This window comes from Paraphaeosphaeria sporulosa (genome assembly GCF_001642045.1).
Source record: "Paraphaeosphaeria sporulosa strain AP3s5-JAC2a unplaced genomic scaffold CC84scaffold_12, whole genome shotgun sequence".
NCBI lineage: Eukaryota > Fungi > Ascomycota > Dothideomycetes > Pleosporales > Didymosphaeriaceae > Paraphaeosphaeria > Paraphaeosphaeria sporulosa.
Window position 1 is genome coordinate 226978 of NW_017253371.1, and position 15245 is coordinate 242222.

The window sequence follows — 15245 nt, forward strand, 5'->3', positions numbered from 1 at the left end:
TATTCTAGAAGGCCTAGGTCAATACAATAAGGCAGCCATCGATACTCTAGGCCTTTAAAGCTACAGGCATCTACCCAGTCAATCCAACGACTATAATCAATAGATTTGATCAGCCTCAGCCAACTAAGCAAGACTCACGAGAAAGCTCAACCTCAGTACTCAGTGCCTCAGATTGGAGAAAGATTGATAGGCTACTAAGGGCCAATATGGATATAGGTAGAGGCAATAAGGCCAAGAAGCTAAGTTAAACTATACACCATATCTGTTGGAAGGCACCGCCGTTCATGTGGTAGGTGCTAGTTAGCTCTAGTGTTTATATGCGTCATCGCCCATAGAGCCAATCGATCACTCTTACACTCAACAATATCTCTATACAGAACCAGCTTCTAGAGCATAAAAATAGGGGTCCCTATGAGGCCCCAGCAATACAGAAGAAACACTTAAAGCAAGGCAGGCCTTTACCTCTTAATTAGCCAGATGAGTCTCATGGTGGAGCTATTTTCTAGTCACCTTATAGCGTGCAGCGGGCGTACAATCATCAACGCGAAAAATATATAGAGGATAAACAAATACGGCTTCAAAAAAGTGAGCGAGCAGAGGCCTATCGGGCCAGCTAGTAGCTCAAAGCAAGGCTACATTAGGAGAGGCGTATTGCTCAAGCAGCTACTAGAGAGACACGCGCAAAGCAGAGGGCTAATAAGAATACAGATCGACATCTTAAACAACAGGCCTGCAAGGCGCAAAGTCAACTTCAGAAACGTATTAAATTATCCTAAAAGGGTAATTAAAAGGCCTCAAAGACTCTTAGAAAATCTACTAAGAAGAAATAGGCTCAGCGTAAGGCTGTAGATATTGATGTGGCATCTTCTATTACATCCGCCTCACAGTCGCGCAGTGGCCGAACGATCAAAACACCAAGTAGATATCAATGATCTGAGTAGCTAGCAATTATCTACAGGCCTATGAGGCCTCAACTCTAGAAATTCTCGTGATATTACTGTTTGTGGCCGTCTCTACAGCCTCATATTGCCGGCTGACGATTTGATGGGGAGCGTGCATTGAGTGACGGCGTGCACAACTGCCAAGGCACGGTACGATAAGCGACGTATGTTACCTACGTAATGTTCTGCAGCAGTGGAATTCGCTTCATCCCACGCCTTCATACCAACACCACCAAATGATGATCTGGCACCTTTCCTTACTCGCACTGGTAGCGAATCGGGCTATCGCGGTTGGAGATACCTCTCAACAAAATTCAGACATTTCACCCAAACTGTCAGAGCACGCTTCAGCAGAGCTGCTGTACCTACATCGCAAACTCGTCGAGACCGCATCGATCACTGGCAGCGAAAAGAATGTGGGCCAATGGATTGCTTCTTACTTGCGCGATAAGAACTTCACCGTAGAAACGCAGGAAGTCTCTGAGAATCGTCATAACATCCTCGCATACGGCTCGAAACGCTCGACCACGATCCTCGTCTCTTCTCACATCGATACCGTACCTCCTTACTGGCCATACTACTACAACAAAACAACGGATGTGATTGGCGGGCGTGGTTCTGTTGATGCAAAGGGTAGTGCTGCTGCTCAGATCGTCGCGGTTCAAGCTCTAAGGGAGCACCTGCGCGATGATTTGTCACTGTTATTCGTCGTAGGCGAAGAGACCGGCGGTGACGGGATGCGCGCTTTCTCTTCGTGGTCTGAGCGACCGCGGCCCAACTACGAGGTTGTCATTTTTGGTGAACCTACAGAGGGGAAGCTTGTTTGCGGACATAAGGGCATACTGAGCTTCACTTTACGCATCAAGGGGAAGGCAGCGCATTCGGGTTATCCTTGGCTAGGCGTCAGTGCCAACGATGTCCTCACCGAAGCACTCAGCAATTTGTTGGAGCTACGCGCCAACGGCCTGCCTTGGTCGGAAAAATATGGCAATACGACGATGAACTTTGGGAAGATCGAGGGCGGCGTTGCTGGGAACGTAGTTGCAGAGACAGCTTCAGCAAACATTGCTGTTCGTCTCGCAGCTGGCACACCGAGCGATGTTCGTGGGCTCGTAATAAGCGCGCTCTCGGATGTGAAGACACGTATAGAGAAGCAAGGTGGTGGCTTAGAGATTGAATGGGCAGGCGAGGGATATCCTCCCGTCAACATTGATTGCGACATCAAAAGCTTTGATACCTTGACCGTCAACTATGGAACGGACGTACCACTCCTTGCTGGTGACCATCGGAGATACCTCTATGGACCTGGAAGCATATTGGTGGCCCATTCCGACCACGAGGCTTTGGAAAGGAAGGAGCTCGAACAAGCGGTGTTGGACTACAGGCGATTGATCCTCGAGGCTTCCAGGATGGATCATCAGTACCAACAGGAATTGTGAATATGCGCACGCTGAAAATCGTGACATAGGCCTCTTTGCACGAAACTTGCGTACGTTGGATTGTGTTCCGGTCAGACTCGGAACGGGCAATCCCATCATATCCGCACGCAAGCTTATGGTCCCATCAACTCGCTAAGAACGTTTAGAGTGGTCGGTAAATATTCAGTATACATTACATGCGCCGCATGTGCTACTAGTGCAAAGGTACATAACAAGAATCCTCCAAAAATCTTCTGGTCACCAAACACAAGCCCTCATCAGCTTCACCAAGCATATCGCTCTTGCGAAAGTCTCACCAGCTTTCTAGCAAGACTTGATGGTCGATGCGGTGTACTTGCAGTAGTTGGAGGGACCCTTGGAGACAGACTTGGGCTCATTGCCGGGGGTGGTTCCCTTGAACTCCTCGCAGACGGTCTTGACGGAAGAGGCGCAGGTGGAAGAGATGGTGGCAGTTCCGCCGAAGTTAGGGTTGATGCCTGCGAGCAACTTGCCGTTGTAGGCCTTGACGTTCTTGATAACAACGCTGCGGGAAACGGAGTTCTTGCAGTTGCCGCATGCGCGGTAGAGCTTCCCGAAGTCCTGAAGAGCTAATGTCAGTTTATCGAACACGAGATAAGAGGGCGCAGGTGATGATGAACTTACCATGACAGTAAAACCATCGATGGTGACAGTGCCCTTTCCGTTGTGCTGTATGACCTTATCCTCAGCACCTTGAGCACCTCCACCCTTGACGAGCGCGTTGCCATCACCCTTGAGAGAGAGGGCATCTTCGCAGACGCTGGTCCACCAGACATTCTCAATGGTGCAGGCACCCTTGCAGTGGACGCCCTCGATTTGGTCTGGCGATCTGTTAGCATGCGCTTCGTGGATGGATGTCAAGAGCCGCATCCGATGTCACATACCAGCACCAATGATAACGTTCTTCAGGGTAGCGCCGTTCTCAAGGATGAAGACCGCATCAGCGTCACCGCCCTCAACCTGACCAGTACACTTAACACCACGGCCATAGGTCTTGTAGCCACCGTCAAAGGTACCCGAGATAGACTGGGCCTTCTTGTAGGTGACCGAACCCTTCGACTTGGGGACGGGAAGGGTAGCACGTTTGGTCAAGCTGAAGAACTCGTTAGGAGTCTGCTGGGCAGGACCGGCGGCAATGGGAGCCACAAAGGCAGCAACAGCGGCGATAAGAGTGAACTTCATTGTAGGTGATTTTGGATACGTCGAAACCTTTCAGAAATGGTTAAGTGGTTCTTGGAGTAAACAAGTATATAAACGAATTGAAAGTTGGTAATGAGAGTGGGTTGCTTCAAGCAAACGAGAGACTGAAGTGGGACAGAGAACGTGAGGCTCAAGAATGAGATACTGTCCTGCACCAGCGTCCAACCCATCTCTTTATGCAAAACCTCACCTCCGCCCGCTTCACTGTGCCGCCCTCACGGTGTTGGCCCAGAGTACGACATATCGTTTGAAACAGAGTATCCTTCCGGCGCTATGCCCCTGTGCTACACAGTAAGATATCGAATGAAATTTCCTTTCGATCTCAAACAATGGCAAGAGGTATCGGGTGCCTTGGCACAACGGGTCAGGCTGGACTGACAGCTCGGCGAAAGAGAGCGGAGCTCTTGGCATCTTGGCAAAAAATCTTCGACATATTCATCGACGGCTTCGAGACTGCTCATCTCCTGGCCAATTTGATTTCCTGCCGTTTGGGGCGACTTTCCTCCACCTCGCTTATCGGGGTGGCCCCTGTCTTTTCTGGACAATTGCGAGATTACAAGGTCTCTAGAGTCAATTTGGTTTGATTATCCACGAATAGGAAGGCTGCGGAGAAGTTAGCGCTTGTCTGCTGCCACCGATATTCAGCCATGTTTCATCCATGATAGGCCATGTTGGATTGTTCTAGCTGTTATTAGACATGCCATATCTCACCGAGAGAGCGACCGTATACGAGTACGATAAGCTGACAGTGGATTGATGGGGTAGAAACATCGCAGTTGTTAGAAAAGAAAATTCCTCGATATTTATTTAATTCATGAGCAAATCCATGCGCGATTGAGTTCGTTCAACTCTAAACCAACTCGTGCAAGGCCCAGCAAGTGAAAGCGAAAGAAAGCGATGCGGACCTCAAGAACGAAAATCCCATTGACGGTTACACTGCCTATAATACTGTCTGAAGTAAAAGAATGCTGCGAAACTACGCGCCTAGTTCAACTGCGCATCTCTGCAATTCTCCTGAACCAGCATCAATCCACTCACTAGACTGTGACCATTCACTTTACCATTGTTTTCCCTATCAAGGAGAAATTGGTCCAGTTGTCTAGTAAGTATCCGCGTCGGCGCACCCTTTCCTCTGAGATAGTGACGCAATAGGAATACCATGAGGTTGAGAAGGTACAACATGAAGGATAGAATGGTGGCCGAGACAAAAAAGGACTTTGCGGTCTTTCGGTAACCAAAAATCTCTCCCTGAATGCTGAGGTACCCCACGACAATGACAATAGCCGTCATGAATTGGTTCATCTAGTACATAGTCAGCGCTTGTTATACACCTTTCGTCAGCTTCACGCACGTTGACCAGCTCAGCCATGTTGAGATTGCTTGCTGCAGAAACCCTTCAGTTTTCCGCTGCTATCGAATTCGAATCTTTCGTAAGCATGTCGGGCTGTGTACTGAGTTCTATTGCTCCCCGAGTCAGCGCGTTTGCTTCCTTGCTAAGCGCATTCGCTTCCCTGCCAAGGAAAGCGTTTTCTCTATGGTGCTGGATGCTCATACAGAGTTCAAGCATTTATACATGAGTTTTCATCGTATCGAAGACTCGTATGATCGATCACTTACAGCTTCTTTGGACTTCTGAAACGACTCTTCCAGATACGCCAGCCGTCGTTCTAAGTCCATGAGACACCTGTAAGAACATTGGATGCAATGTGCGATGCTTCGGAGAGTCGTGCTATCTTTGGGCTTTTCGTCGTCATAGAAGTATGTGTGACCCCCTTTGTAGGCAAGAAATCGTTCACATGCCCTGATACTGAGCAGAATCTCTTTACGAAGCTCATTCAACATGCTCGTTGTCTTGATCAGTCTGGCAATAGAAATTTCGGCGGTGTGCCACTGAAAGGTTCACTGCAGAACGGGTAGCTGAGGCTTTCATTCCGTCTTCTGTTAACAAGCTGTGTGGGTCTGAAAAGGATGCCATCACCTGATCTCTCGCACCGGCAGCGCATCTTTTCACGAGGTAAGATCACTCTTTCCGAACATTGCGGATCCTGAGATCCATCATTTTGAGTAAGTATAGCCTTGGGTCCCAGATAGGATGCTCCTGCGAGACTACCATCCGATGCAAGGTGGTCCTCCAAGCTCGCATCTGCAGCTTACTTGTCGTGGTCACTTTCTATACCATGGACAGTCGCATCGTCATCCGCATCTATTTCTTCCATTGGTGTTTCAGCATCGATCGGGGTATCCTCTTCGTCGAATGTGACGGAATCGTAGTCAGACTCGGCATTTCTGAAGCCATACGCAGCACATCTACACTCATTCCAGCCCAGAGCAATAAGAGAACTATTCAGCTCGTCTTATTTATAGACATTTGCCGTCTCTAGTCGGGGTGCTGTTTTTAAGGCCCAAAAGAATTTAGTCGTTCCACACGCTCCGGCTGTTTGCTGTTTCAGGAATCTCGGCACGTGTCGTTGGTCGATCTTGCCACCTCAGAGCAAGGCAAGGACATGTCTTGTCAGTATCCGAGATGCGAATCTTGCCGTGCAACAAAGCCGTCGTTCGCTAGAGCGAGGACAGCCACTGAATTAAGGCTCGCAATAGCTGTCTTTCTTCTAGAGACCCGGAATACAATCGGGAGGTGGTGTGGGTGCCCGCGGGTTGCCCGCAACGAGGGGGAAGCGTGGGCGTGGTCAGTGGGGTGACTACCACCTAGCCAATGAGGTGACAGCGGTTGGACGGCCAGTTGGATGATCAATGCCGAACTGTCTTTTGAAAAGTTATAGGTATACATATCTTGATTTTGTTCTCATACTGGAGGCGCTCAGGCATACGAGGCATAAAAACCTTAATGGAAGGCCGCTTGATTTTGTAGATCGGGCAAAGGGAAAGGTATTTCAACAATTATTGCAGCTCCTAATTTATATAACAGAGGTAAAAACGACTCGTCTCTTCTCGTTACTTATCTTTGGGCTTCCGCTCAACTTGCTTGGGCACAATAACAGCATGTCTGTGTCTAAATAATGATGAGCGCACTCTTGAAAGGGCATGACCTTCATCCTTACTCATCACCACTACACCACTCATCTGTATCCCATTCATCGTCAGTGTCCCAGCCGTCATCCTCATTTACGGCCCCATGCCGCCAAGCATCATGCACATTCCCTAAAAGAGCGTGACCTAACATGCATCGTCCGTAGCAGTTGTGACAGACGCGATGCTTCACTGCGCCTACCAGACGACGCCGAGGCTCAGAAGCTGTACGAGTACGAGCAAGAAGGCGATCGAGACGAGTAGACGATATGTACTTTGGCTGTCGGGTAGATCGCGTGCTGCGGTAGGTGAAGCGGTGGTAGACGTCGAACATATAGTATCCAGGCCTACGTCCTCCGGTCACGTAGTCAGTGATGTTTTCCGGGCGTGGAGGTAGAGATAAGGGGTTTGCAGGGCAAGTTCCCCCATCAGGCTGGGGCTCCGACACAGGACTCGCAATTGATGGGTACTGGGCTCGTGTAGCCTGCCTGAACGCAAGGTACTTCGACAGATGGCTCTCGAGGGTTCGGTCCTCAGCGAGCCCGTCAACCTCGATATCTTCGTCCGCATCCGACCAGCCGTCGGAGCCACCTTGATTCTCTTGATCGAGGTGTGTCTGGACCGCGGTTGGGAAAGACATATCATGATGAGAAGCGGACAGCTTACCTGTGACAGTCGCATCCCCTTCACCTTGATACGTGTTGAGATTCTCGTCCTGTGCAGATTCATCGACTTCATCTCGCTGGGGCTCAGGAGCTGGATCAAGCTTCAATTCCGAGCCTTTGGGTGAGCATATAGCTTCTGGCTGCAGGACTGGAGCTTCGAGCGCTGAACTGGCTTCTGGCTTCATTGGCGCGCCTGCAGAACCTGATATTACCCTAGGCTTGACCGCTACGTCTTCGTGCTCACTGGACTTCTTCTTTACAAACTCCAAGAACGGATTGGCTGCTTCAGTCTCGACCGCTGCATCTTCGAGCTCACTGTTCCTCTGGTTCAAAAACTTATAGAACGGGTTGGCTGGTTCTGTCTCAATCACTGCATCTTCGGGCCTGCTACTTTTCTTGTTTTCAGCCTCGTAAAACGGACTAGGTGCACCCCGAGCCTTGGCGGCGATATCGACTGCGCGATCAAAGTCGAATGTTGAGTGCTTGCGATTGCCAAAGCGGAAATGCTTATGGCCTTGGTTGCTAGACTGGACAGGTTCATTGCCACAATGGAAAGACTTGTTGCTCTGGTTGCCAGGTTGGACAATTTTATTGCCGAATAGGGAAGGCTGGGACGCATCTGCAAGCTCAGATATGAACTGTTCAGCTTGACTGCGGAACTGTACAGGTTGAGGTTCAACTGGAGGCTCCGTTCCAGACTCCTGGTCTGTAGCGGGAACCTCAAGAGCTACCTTCTTAACAGGCTTTTCCTCAATCTGCAGAAGCGTATCAACTTGAGCATTGATCTCTGAGGTAGTTGCTTCTTGGATCGGCTCCAAGGAAAGCTTCTCGCGCGGCACGGTACCATGCTCCCTCCTACGCTTCATTTGCTCTTCGGCGTTTTTCCACTCGAGATCTCCTTGCTCGAGGATGAACCCCTGCATGATCTTCGCAATCATCTTCAGCTTCTTCATCCCAAGGGCATGTTTAGCAGTGCACGCTGGGTCCTTTTTGTCCTGTGGGGGTGCGAGATTAATAAGCAGACCGACGAGAAGCGAAAGGTCATTGGGAGCCTCTTGTGTAGCATCCAGCGTAGTGAGTGCTTTGTTGCTATCCCACAGGACCTCTGTCCGAATACGCTTCATGATTTTGTAGGCTCGGCGAAAGAAAGCAAAGTGGTCGAAGTTGGCGTAAAGCTCATGTTCAGCCAATTGAGAAGTTGCATGATGCAGGGACTTGTCATGCAAAGCACCCTTGTCAGAGAAGTACGGAATCTTGGACTTATTCTTCTTGCGTGTCTTCTTGTTCTTCGTCCGTAACGCGCGCTTGATAGCAATTGCTCTGAAGATAATCCGGACTTTCTCCTGGACTTGAGATGTTTTTGATGCCTCTTCATTCGGTATTGTGCTTGAGCCTTTCGCAGCGGCGTTTTCAAGGTCCTCGTGTAGGAACACGAAGATGTTGTGTAGCAGTGACGAGCGCTTCTCCTGGGATTTTGTCTGGTAGTATGCTAAGATCTTAGCCTCTAGGAGTGGGTAATTCGTAAGGCCACGTTTCTGCCTTCTCACAGATTTGGGTCGATCAATTTTGTGTCGATAATAGTCAGAGGCATGTTCACAGACAGAATGGCCCAGAGCTAGTCGCACACGCTGGTAGAAGGTGTCGGGTTCTGTAGGCGGGCCGCCAACGAAGATCCGTGAGGATCCTTGAGACTTGATGACGAATTCTAGGTCTGCCCAAGTACTATTTAGCCCGCCCACCTGACGGCAAGCGTTGTAAAGATGGGCGAGTCCAACCACAAACCAACATATCGTGTTGATAGCGCTGCTGTGATACATCCGATGATAGAACCACATAGTCATACCGCAGAAGATTGGATGCGCGGCAACGAAAAGAAGGTTGCGCATTCCCGACACTTCCTCGCAGTCATCGTGGTGCAGTTGCAGCCGCCAGTCCAGAAGTCGCATCAAGGTCGGTAGGTAGGTGTTGGAAAACTTGAAGTCAGCCGTTGACAGGTAGCCAGGCTTCTCACCAACATCACACATCTTGTCTTCGTAGTCAATATGTTGCCTCATAACTTCTTCGATATAGAGACCATGGTCGAGAACGTCATCTCTAATTTCTCCCATTGTCTTGTTTTCAAGGAGTAGAAGTCGCTGTATGTCAAGTAAGACCTGGAAACCGAAGGGAAGCCAATCTTTGGATCGTGTGTCGGCAGAGCATAATGACTCCGTGAATTTGTCCATGGCTGGGGCTTCCAATTTCCCTGCACCGATCACTTTGAAATGCAGAAGAAAGCGCAGCCGAAAAGAATCGTGGCGAGGCAGCTCATGGGTTGCAGCAGCACCGGCTGCTCCAAGACGCCAATATTCGCTCATGGTACAGATGGCTTCGTCACAGAGAAGATCGCGCGGATACTCCTGCAGTCCATTCCCCTCATCCGACAGTGGGACCTCTCGCTGATCTTCCGGTATCAGCTCCATCAGCTTGTCGACGATGCCGAGGATGTCCTGGCCGTTCCCATCGTCGTTCAGCTCTTGTGAAAGGCTTGTCACCCTCTGTTGGATGTAGGCCATAGCAAGGTCTGAGACAATCGCGGCAGTCATGGTTCCTATTTTTCGCTGACTCCAATCGCTCCAGACGATTTTGATGCGTTGTCGGAGCAGATGAAGGTCATACAGGAAACAAAGTACTTCGAACTCTCGATCGATTTGTAGGTCGGCCTTTGGTACTTGGGATTCGGCGTCTGGCGGATTGAGTGATATCAGTCGCTGGTCGGATTCCGTCCCTGCTTTGGATCGATATGGTCCCGCCTCTACGTTCAAGTCTGTATCTGGTCCGTCAATACTGTCGTCCATGTCTGCTGAGTCATCGAAGTAGCTGAATATGAATGCGACTTGCTTAAATGGATTTTGATCCTTGTTGCCTCGAGATTCTTCAAGGTTCTTGTGGGCTTCGGGTTGTGTTGGTGTAACGAAGATCCAATCTTTGAATACCTTACGCACGTCGGCCAAGACCGATGTGAAGAAGGGATGCTCCTCATCAGACATGTGCTGCAGACGATACCACTGAGTGACTTCTTTTCGGATGCGTATAGCGTCGTCCAGATCGGCGAGACCTGAGATATCTTTGGAAGGTTGCCCAGACTTTGCAACGGCTTCAGCCATAGGCAAAAGGTCTTTCATGAGGATGTGATGGGATTTCGACCCTCCAGTCTTCTGGCGTTTCGCAGCTTCAGCCTCTACCTGGTTGGCGATCTCGAGACCGCGCTCTTTCGCGACATTTAGGAGCCACTTCTCAAAGTAACCCGTCAAGCCCTTGTATCGTTTGTACGAATGGGGCAACTCATTCATGCCGTAGTACTCCATTCTGGCACTTGTTGTCGAGTTAAGCGCGGCGCTTCCGTTGAAGCCAGGTCGATCTTGCGCCGGCAAATGGGATCTTGCACGCGTAAGGTCTAGAACCGATACGAGTTCCGGGCGTGTACGAGGGCCACTCGTGGTGAGCTTGGGGGAGGGTTGCGAGCGAAGGAGCGGCGGTGTATGTGCATCAGGGAAGTGTATATATACGAAAAGTCGACGCCATGGTCGATTGAAGCGAGCTTTCTTCGATTCACACCTGGCCAATGCTCTGGGTGAAAAGCTAAATCGCGCTGCCTAGAGATTACCCAAGCAACCGAAAACAAGAGCTCGAAGTGAATGATGGGTTGGGGTTCTGGAAATATGCATTGTTCCGAGGTAGCACGATATTGCTGCGAACGGTTGCGTGACACAATGTCGAGTTCTCAACTATGTTTGTCTCGATTGAGATCTTCTGCCAGGGCACCAGAGTCGAATCGATACCTACTAGAGGTATCATCCATTTAAACTGTAATCCAGTGTCGGACGTCGACGAGATCAGATGAGACGTCAACGTGCTCCGGTTGGTCGGTGCGTGCGGAAACGCGCAGGCACAATGCGATCAGACAGTGCGTGTCAAGAAAAGAAGCATGACTTAACGCGTAGTAGGAGCTGTCAAAGATGACAACTTAAATATCGATGCAAACACAGTTGGCTCGAACCTTGGCGAAAGGTGAGTCCTCCGAGGGAAGGAGCATTGGATAACGCCTACTCTCTCTCCAAATGTTCACTAGCTTTTTCTAGAATTCATGCCTCTTCACCCTCACCCTCGCCCTCGCCCTCGCCCTCGCCCTCGCCGCCCTCTTTCTCCTTATCCTGCCTCAACGTACTCGTGGGCACCTCGCTCTGATGTCCTGGTTTCCGGAACACAGCCTGCATCCAGCAGCGGTACATTTTCAGTCTCCGCTGCCGGTTCACGAGCATGCGTCTATCGATGCCAAAATGTACGATCTCGAACTTGGGCCGTGGGGACGTAGCATCCGAAATTTCTCCCGAAGCTCCGGCCTCCTTGTCAAATTGCAGACCGGATAGTTGTTGTGCCGACTCGGCCTGTCCGTTGGTTTGCTCGCCGCTCTGTGTATCCGGCTCTGGCAGAGACGAGCGCTCTTTGCCGCCCCATATCTCCTCCAGCTCTTCCTTCTCGAAGAAGTAAACCCGTGTACCATCGCCTCGCACGTAAAAGTTCTCCTCCATGTACCTCCCTTTCTTGAATCGCACCTGGGCCAGGTCGCCCCTTCCGTAATCCCTGAACAACACCTGCCCGCCAGGTTTGAGCACCCTCCATACATTCTTCACCGCCTGGTCCCATTGTTTCGGATTTAACGCCGAGAAGATGAAGATCATGAGCACGACATCCACACTGCCCTCTGTGATTCCAGGTGGCAAGCCTCCGTTTTCTGATTCCGGCGACGCAGCTACATCCCACACGTCCGCCTGTATAAACTCTGGGTCGTACAACTCATGTCCCCGTATCAACTCAACAGCCTTCTTCGAGAAGTCGCACGCATGTATCTTCAAGCCCTTGTTTTTCCTCTTCTGCAGAATCGGGAACGCGCTGTTACCCGCACCAGCACCAACCTCCAACACCACCGCCGGCGCACTATCCTCCTTGGTCACCTCATCCAGCACCGGAAACTCCTGCGCCAGCCACTTCCTGTTCTTGAAAAAGTTCGTCTTATTGTTCTTGTAGAAGATGTTCCACCACTTCTCGGGATTGTCGTTGAAGCGTTTCTTGTCGAAGTCCGACACGGGTTCTGCGCGCTGCCGTTCGTACTGCTCAGAGGAGAAGGTTTGGTATGCGGGGTCGACGTCGACGTGGTCCCAGGCGTTGAACTCGAAGATGTTGTCGCCTTCTTCGAGAAAGCGCGAGCCAAAGGCGAAGGGGTCGCTGCGCTTTTGGTTGTTGGTGGGTGAGTGCGAGCGGTGCGCAGGCTTGCGGATGGGGCCGATGGACGCGGGGACGCCGTATGCGTCGCTCTCGGGTTCAGCTGTGGGCTGCGGTGTATTCGTGTCCGAGCGAGGCGGCGATGTGGGCGTGGAGCTTGACAAGGAACGTGGTATGGGGTCGACGGTTACGGCGAAGCGCATGTGCTCCATTGCTTTTGAGAGTTGCTGCTTCGGCTGTGGTTTTGTGGATTTGGAGTTGTCGGTGATGAAGCGCTCCTCGGCGTTCTCACTCATTGTGGTGTCCATTTTGGCTGGCAGTGTTCCAGAGGAGCAGTAATGAGTGTATTTCTGGCGCAAAGTGACCTCTTGTTGACTGTATGCGGAGGAGGGGCAGCGAAAGTGGGAAATTTCGATATCGATAAGCACCAGAGAAGAGTCTAGCCGCCATGCAGTTAGCACCCGAGCTTGTGCCTGGCAGGACGACGTCAGCCAATCCGGGTCCCGCAGTTTCGCGACCCGTCACGATGATAATCATATCCAAAAGCTTCCCTGTTCCTGCGTATCCACAGTAGAAACATGTCTTCGAGGTGACACTGGCTCCTTTCTTCCGCTTACCCAGCCTTCACTCTTCCTGTGCCACGACATACTCCCACAATGGCAGCACCACGAACCCTCCCCCGTCTCTTCCGCGGACCAACCCACCGCCTCGCGAACCTCCAACAACGCCGAACCTTCCTCTCAAACCCCTTCCAATCTTCGCTCAACCCCCTCGCCGGCCCCGCGCAACCGCAAACCCTCACCGCGAAGCGAATCCTCTCCTACCCAGCCGCACCCATCTACTCCATCGTCTCCGACGTGCAAAGCTACTCCTCCTTCCTCCCCTACTGCCAGTCCTCCGCCGTAACGCGCTGGTCCGCGCCCGACTCCACATACGCGCGGAAATGGCCCTCGGAAGCAAGCCTCGTCGTGGGCTGGGGCAATCTGACCGAGTCGTTCACCTCGCGCGTGTTCTGCGTGCCAGGCCGGATAGTCGAGAGCATTGGCGGAGACACGGAGACGAATCTGAATGCGAAGGACATTGCGCATCATATGGAAGGGGCGCAGAACAACAACAGGGGCGCGAGGGGCGCGGGGAGCGGGCTGATGACACACTTGCGGAGTCGCTGGACGATTGAGGCGCTGGGGGAGAACGAGACCGAGGTGTCGCTGGCGCTCGAGTTTGCGTTTTCGAATCCCATGTATACGGCGCTGAGTGCTGGGGCGGCGCCGAAGGTGGCGGATATTATGGTTAAGGCATTTGAGGAGAGGGTGCAGACGCTGCTTGATGGAAACCCCGAGGTGGCGAAGGCGGAGCTGGGGAAGCTCGAGGGTAGTGCGCTGAAGAGATAATGAGAGGAAGAGGGTATTTTGTGTGCGGATTGTGCAGGACGGCATGTGTGGGCGTTCTCTCTACGGTGCATATAGCATAGCGTTCGATGCATCAAAGATACAATTTGTTCAAGATGAATAATTCCTGCAAAACAAACCGGAGACCTGGCACATTGAAATCGAAAGTATTCTATTGGTTACTATATAAAACATAACAGTCCAGCCAGTTACCTAGAAGATCAGAGGATATCATAATAGCATCCCAACACGATCAAACATGTTCCACCCAATTCCTTCTCTTGCTCCGTCAAGACTCCGTTACACTGCGCCTATGCAACGCCATGTATAACCATATCTTGCTCTCCATACCCGCCTGACAGAATCTCTACTCTCATCCCTACGACCCCACTGCGTGCGCAAACACCTTCGCGGCAAGATCACTCAACATCCTCGCCTTATCCGCCTGCGGTAACTCCTGGAACACACTGTACACGCTCTTGCCGCGGGCATCCCTAACAGCACCCAGCCTGTTCCCCGCAACCGCTCCCGCAACCGCCCCAGGGAAATTCGCAACGATGAAGCCCATCGCCGCGCCGCTCGCGCCGCCGATCATGCTCCAGAACTTGCCCGTGGGGTGCGCGTCCGCACCCTCGGCCATGCCCTCCTCGCGCAGCATCTCCTCAAACACCCCGCCGAACTGATCGTTGCTGAAGCGGTTGTGCGACTCCTCCGTGTCGCCGGCGGGCGCACTGCCGAAGCCGAACGCGCTCCATGGGAAGCCGCCAAAGGCACCACCGCCGCCAGCATTGCTCTGTCGGGGAATTTCCTCTTCGAAGTCGGGGGTCGCGGGTTCGGGCGCGCCGGTGAAAGACTGGTAGCTGCGGGCGGAGTCGTAGTCGCGGCGCCGCGCGGGGTCCGAGAGCGTGTAGTAGGCGTCGTTTATCTGCTGGAAGCGCTTTGTGCGGGCGGCGCGCTCAGGGCTGTCGGAAGCGACACGGTCGGGGTGGTGCTTGAGGGCTTGCCTGTGGTAGTGTCAGAAGGTGTGTTGGAAGGTGAGCGGCACGACGTACTTCTTGTAGGCATCGCGGATTTGTTGTTGCGATGCCTTGTCGCTGACCTCGAGGACCTTATCTGGGACGGCTCATAAGTGTTTGAACGGTCACTATGCAAATTTTGGACTTACAGTAGTCTACTCCATGAGCTTCGAGATATTAGCCTGGTACAGTAGGCAGTGGTTGAGGCAGGCTTACCAGACATGTTGTGAGAGGTGCTGAGATCGTTCTCGGTTGAAGTGGGTGATTGTAGAACACGTTGGTCTGTATA

General features: G+C 51.7%; 7 protein-coding genes across 7 annotated transcripts; 2 read left to right on the forward strand and 5 right to left on the reverse strand.

Moving 5' to 3' along the window:
- Positions 1–1010: 1010 nt before the first annotated feature.
- CC84DRAFT_297787 (Zn-dependent exopeptidase) lies at positions 1011–2657 on the forward strand. The gene has a single exon (XM_018185787.1). The coding sequence runs from the start codon at positions 1178–1180 to the stop codon at positions 2378–2380; it is 1203 nt and encodes a 400-aa protein (XP_018030726.1). The 5' UTR covers positions 1011–1177; the 3' UTR covers positions 2381–2657.
- Positions 2528–4008, reverse strand: CC84DRAFT_1168474 (pectate lyase). Its single transcript, XM_018179401.1, has 3 exons — positions 3283–4008; positions 3023–3219; positions 2528–2959 (listed from the first exon to the last, which is right to left on the reverse strand). The coding sequence occupies exons 1-3, from the start codon at positions 3578–3580 to the stop codon at positions 2684–2686; spliced, it is 771 nt and encodes a 256-aa protein (XP_018030727.1). The 5' UTR covers positions 3581–4008; the 3' UTR covers positions 2528–2683.
- Positions 4009–4582: 574 nt separating this feature from the next.
- On the reverse strand, positions 4583–5205 carry CC84DRAFT_1263347 (uncharacterized protein; the record flags this gene model as incomplete). Its single annotated transcript, XM_018185231.1, has 3 exons — positions 5114–5205; positions 4950–5056; positions 4583–4900 (listed from the first exon to the last, which is right to left on the reverse strand). The coding sequence occupies exons 2-3, from the start codon at positions 4965–4967 to the stop codon at positions 4583–4585; spliced, it is 336 nt and encodes a 111-aa protein (XP_018030728.1). The 5' UTR covers positions 4968–5056; positions 5114–5205.
- Positions 5206–6653: 1448 nt separating this feature from the next.
- Positions 6654–10832, reverse strand: CC84DRAFT_1263348 (uncharacterized protein; the record flags this gene model as incomplete). Its single annotated transcript, XM_018185232.1, has 1 exon — positions 6654–10832. The coding sequence occupies exon 1, from the start codon at positions 10635–10637 to the stop codon at positions 6654–6656; it is 3984 nt and encodes a 1327-aa protein (XP_018030729.1). The 5' UTR covers positions 10638–10832.
- Positions 10833–11029: 197 nt separating this feature from the next.
- CC84DRAFT_1168477 (S-adenosyl-L-methionine-dependent methyltransferase) lies at positions 11030–12932 on the reverse strand. The gene has a single exon (XM_018179402.1). The coding sequence runs from the start codon at positions 12858–12860 to the stop codon at positions 11415–11417; it is 1446 nt and encodes a 481-aa protein (XP_018030730.1). The 5' UTR covers positions 12861–12932; the 3' UTR covers positions 11030–11414.
- Positions 12933–13076: 144 nt separating this feature from the next.
- Positions 13077–14057, forward strand: CC84DRAFT_1168478 (uncharacterized protein). The gene has a single exon (XM_018179403.1). It carries the CDS (start codon positions 13209–13211, stop codon positions 13941–13943), a length of 735 nt encoding a protein of 244 aa, XP_018030731.1. The 5' UTR covers positions 13077–13208; the 3' UTR covers positions 13944–14057.
- Positions 14058–14319: 262 nt separating this feature from the next.
- CC84DRAFT_1180392 (DnaJ-domain-containing protein) lies at positions 14320–15179 on the reverse strand (the record flags this gene model as incomplete). The annotated part of the gene is made up of 4 exons (XM_018180472.1): positions 14320–14944; positions 14993–15053; positions 15106–15123; positions 15173–15179. 4 exons carry the CDS (start codon positions 15177–15179, stop codon positions 14320–14322), a joined length of 711 nt encoding a protein of 236 aa, XP_018030732.1.
- Positions 15180–15245: the final 66 nt, after the last annotated feature.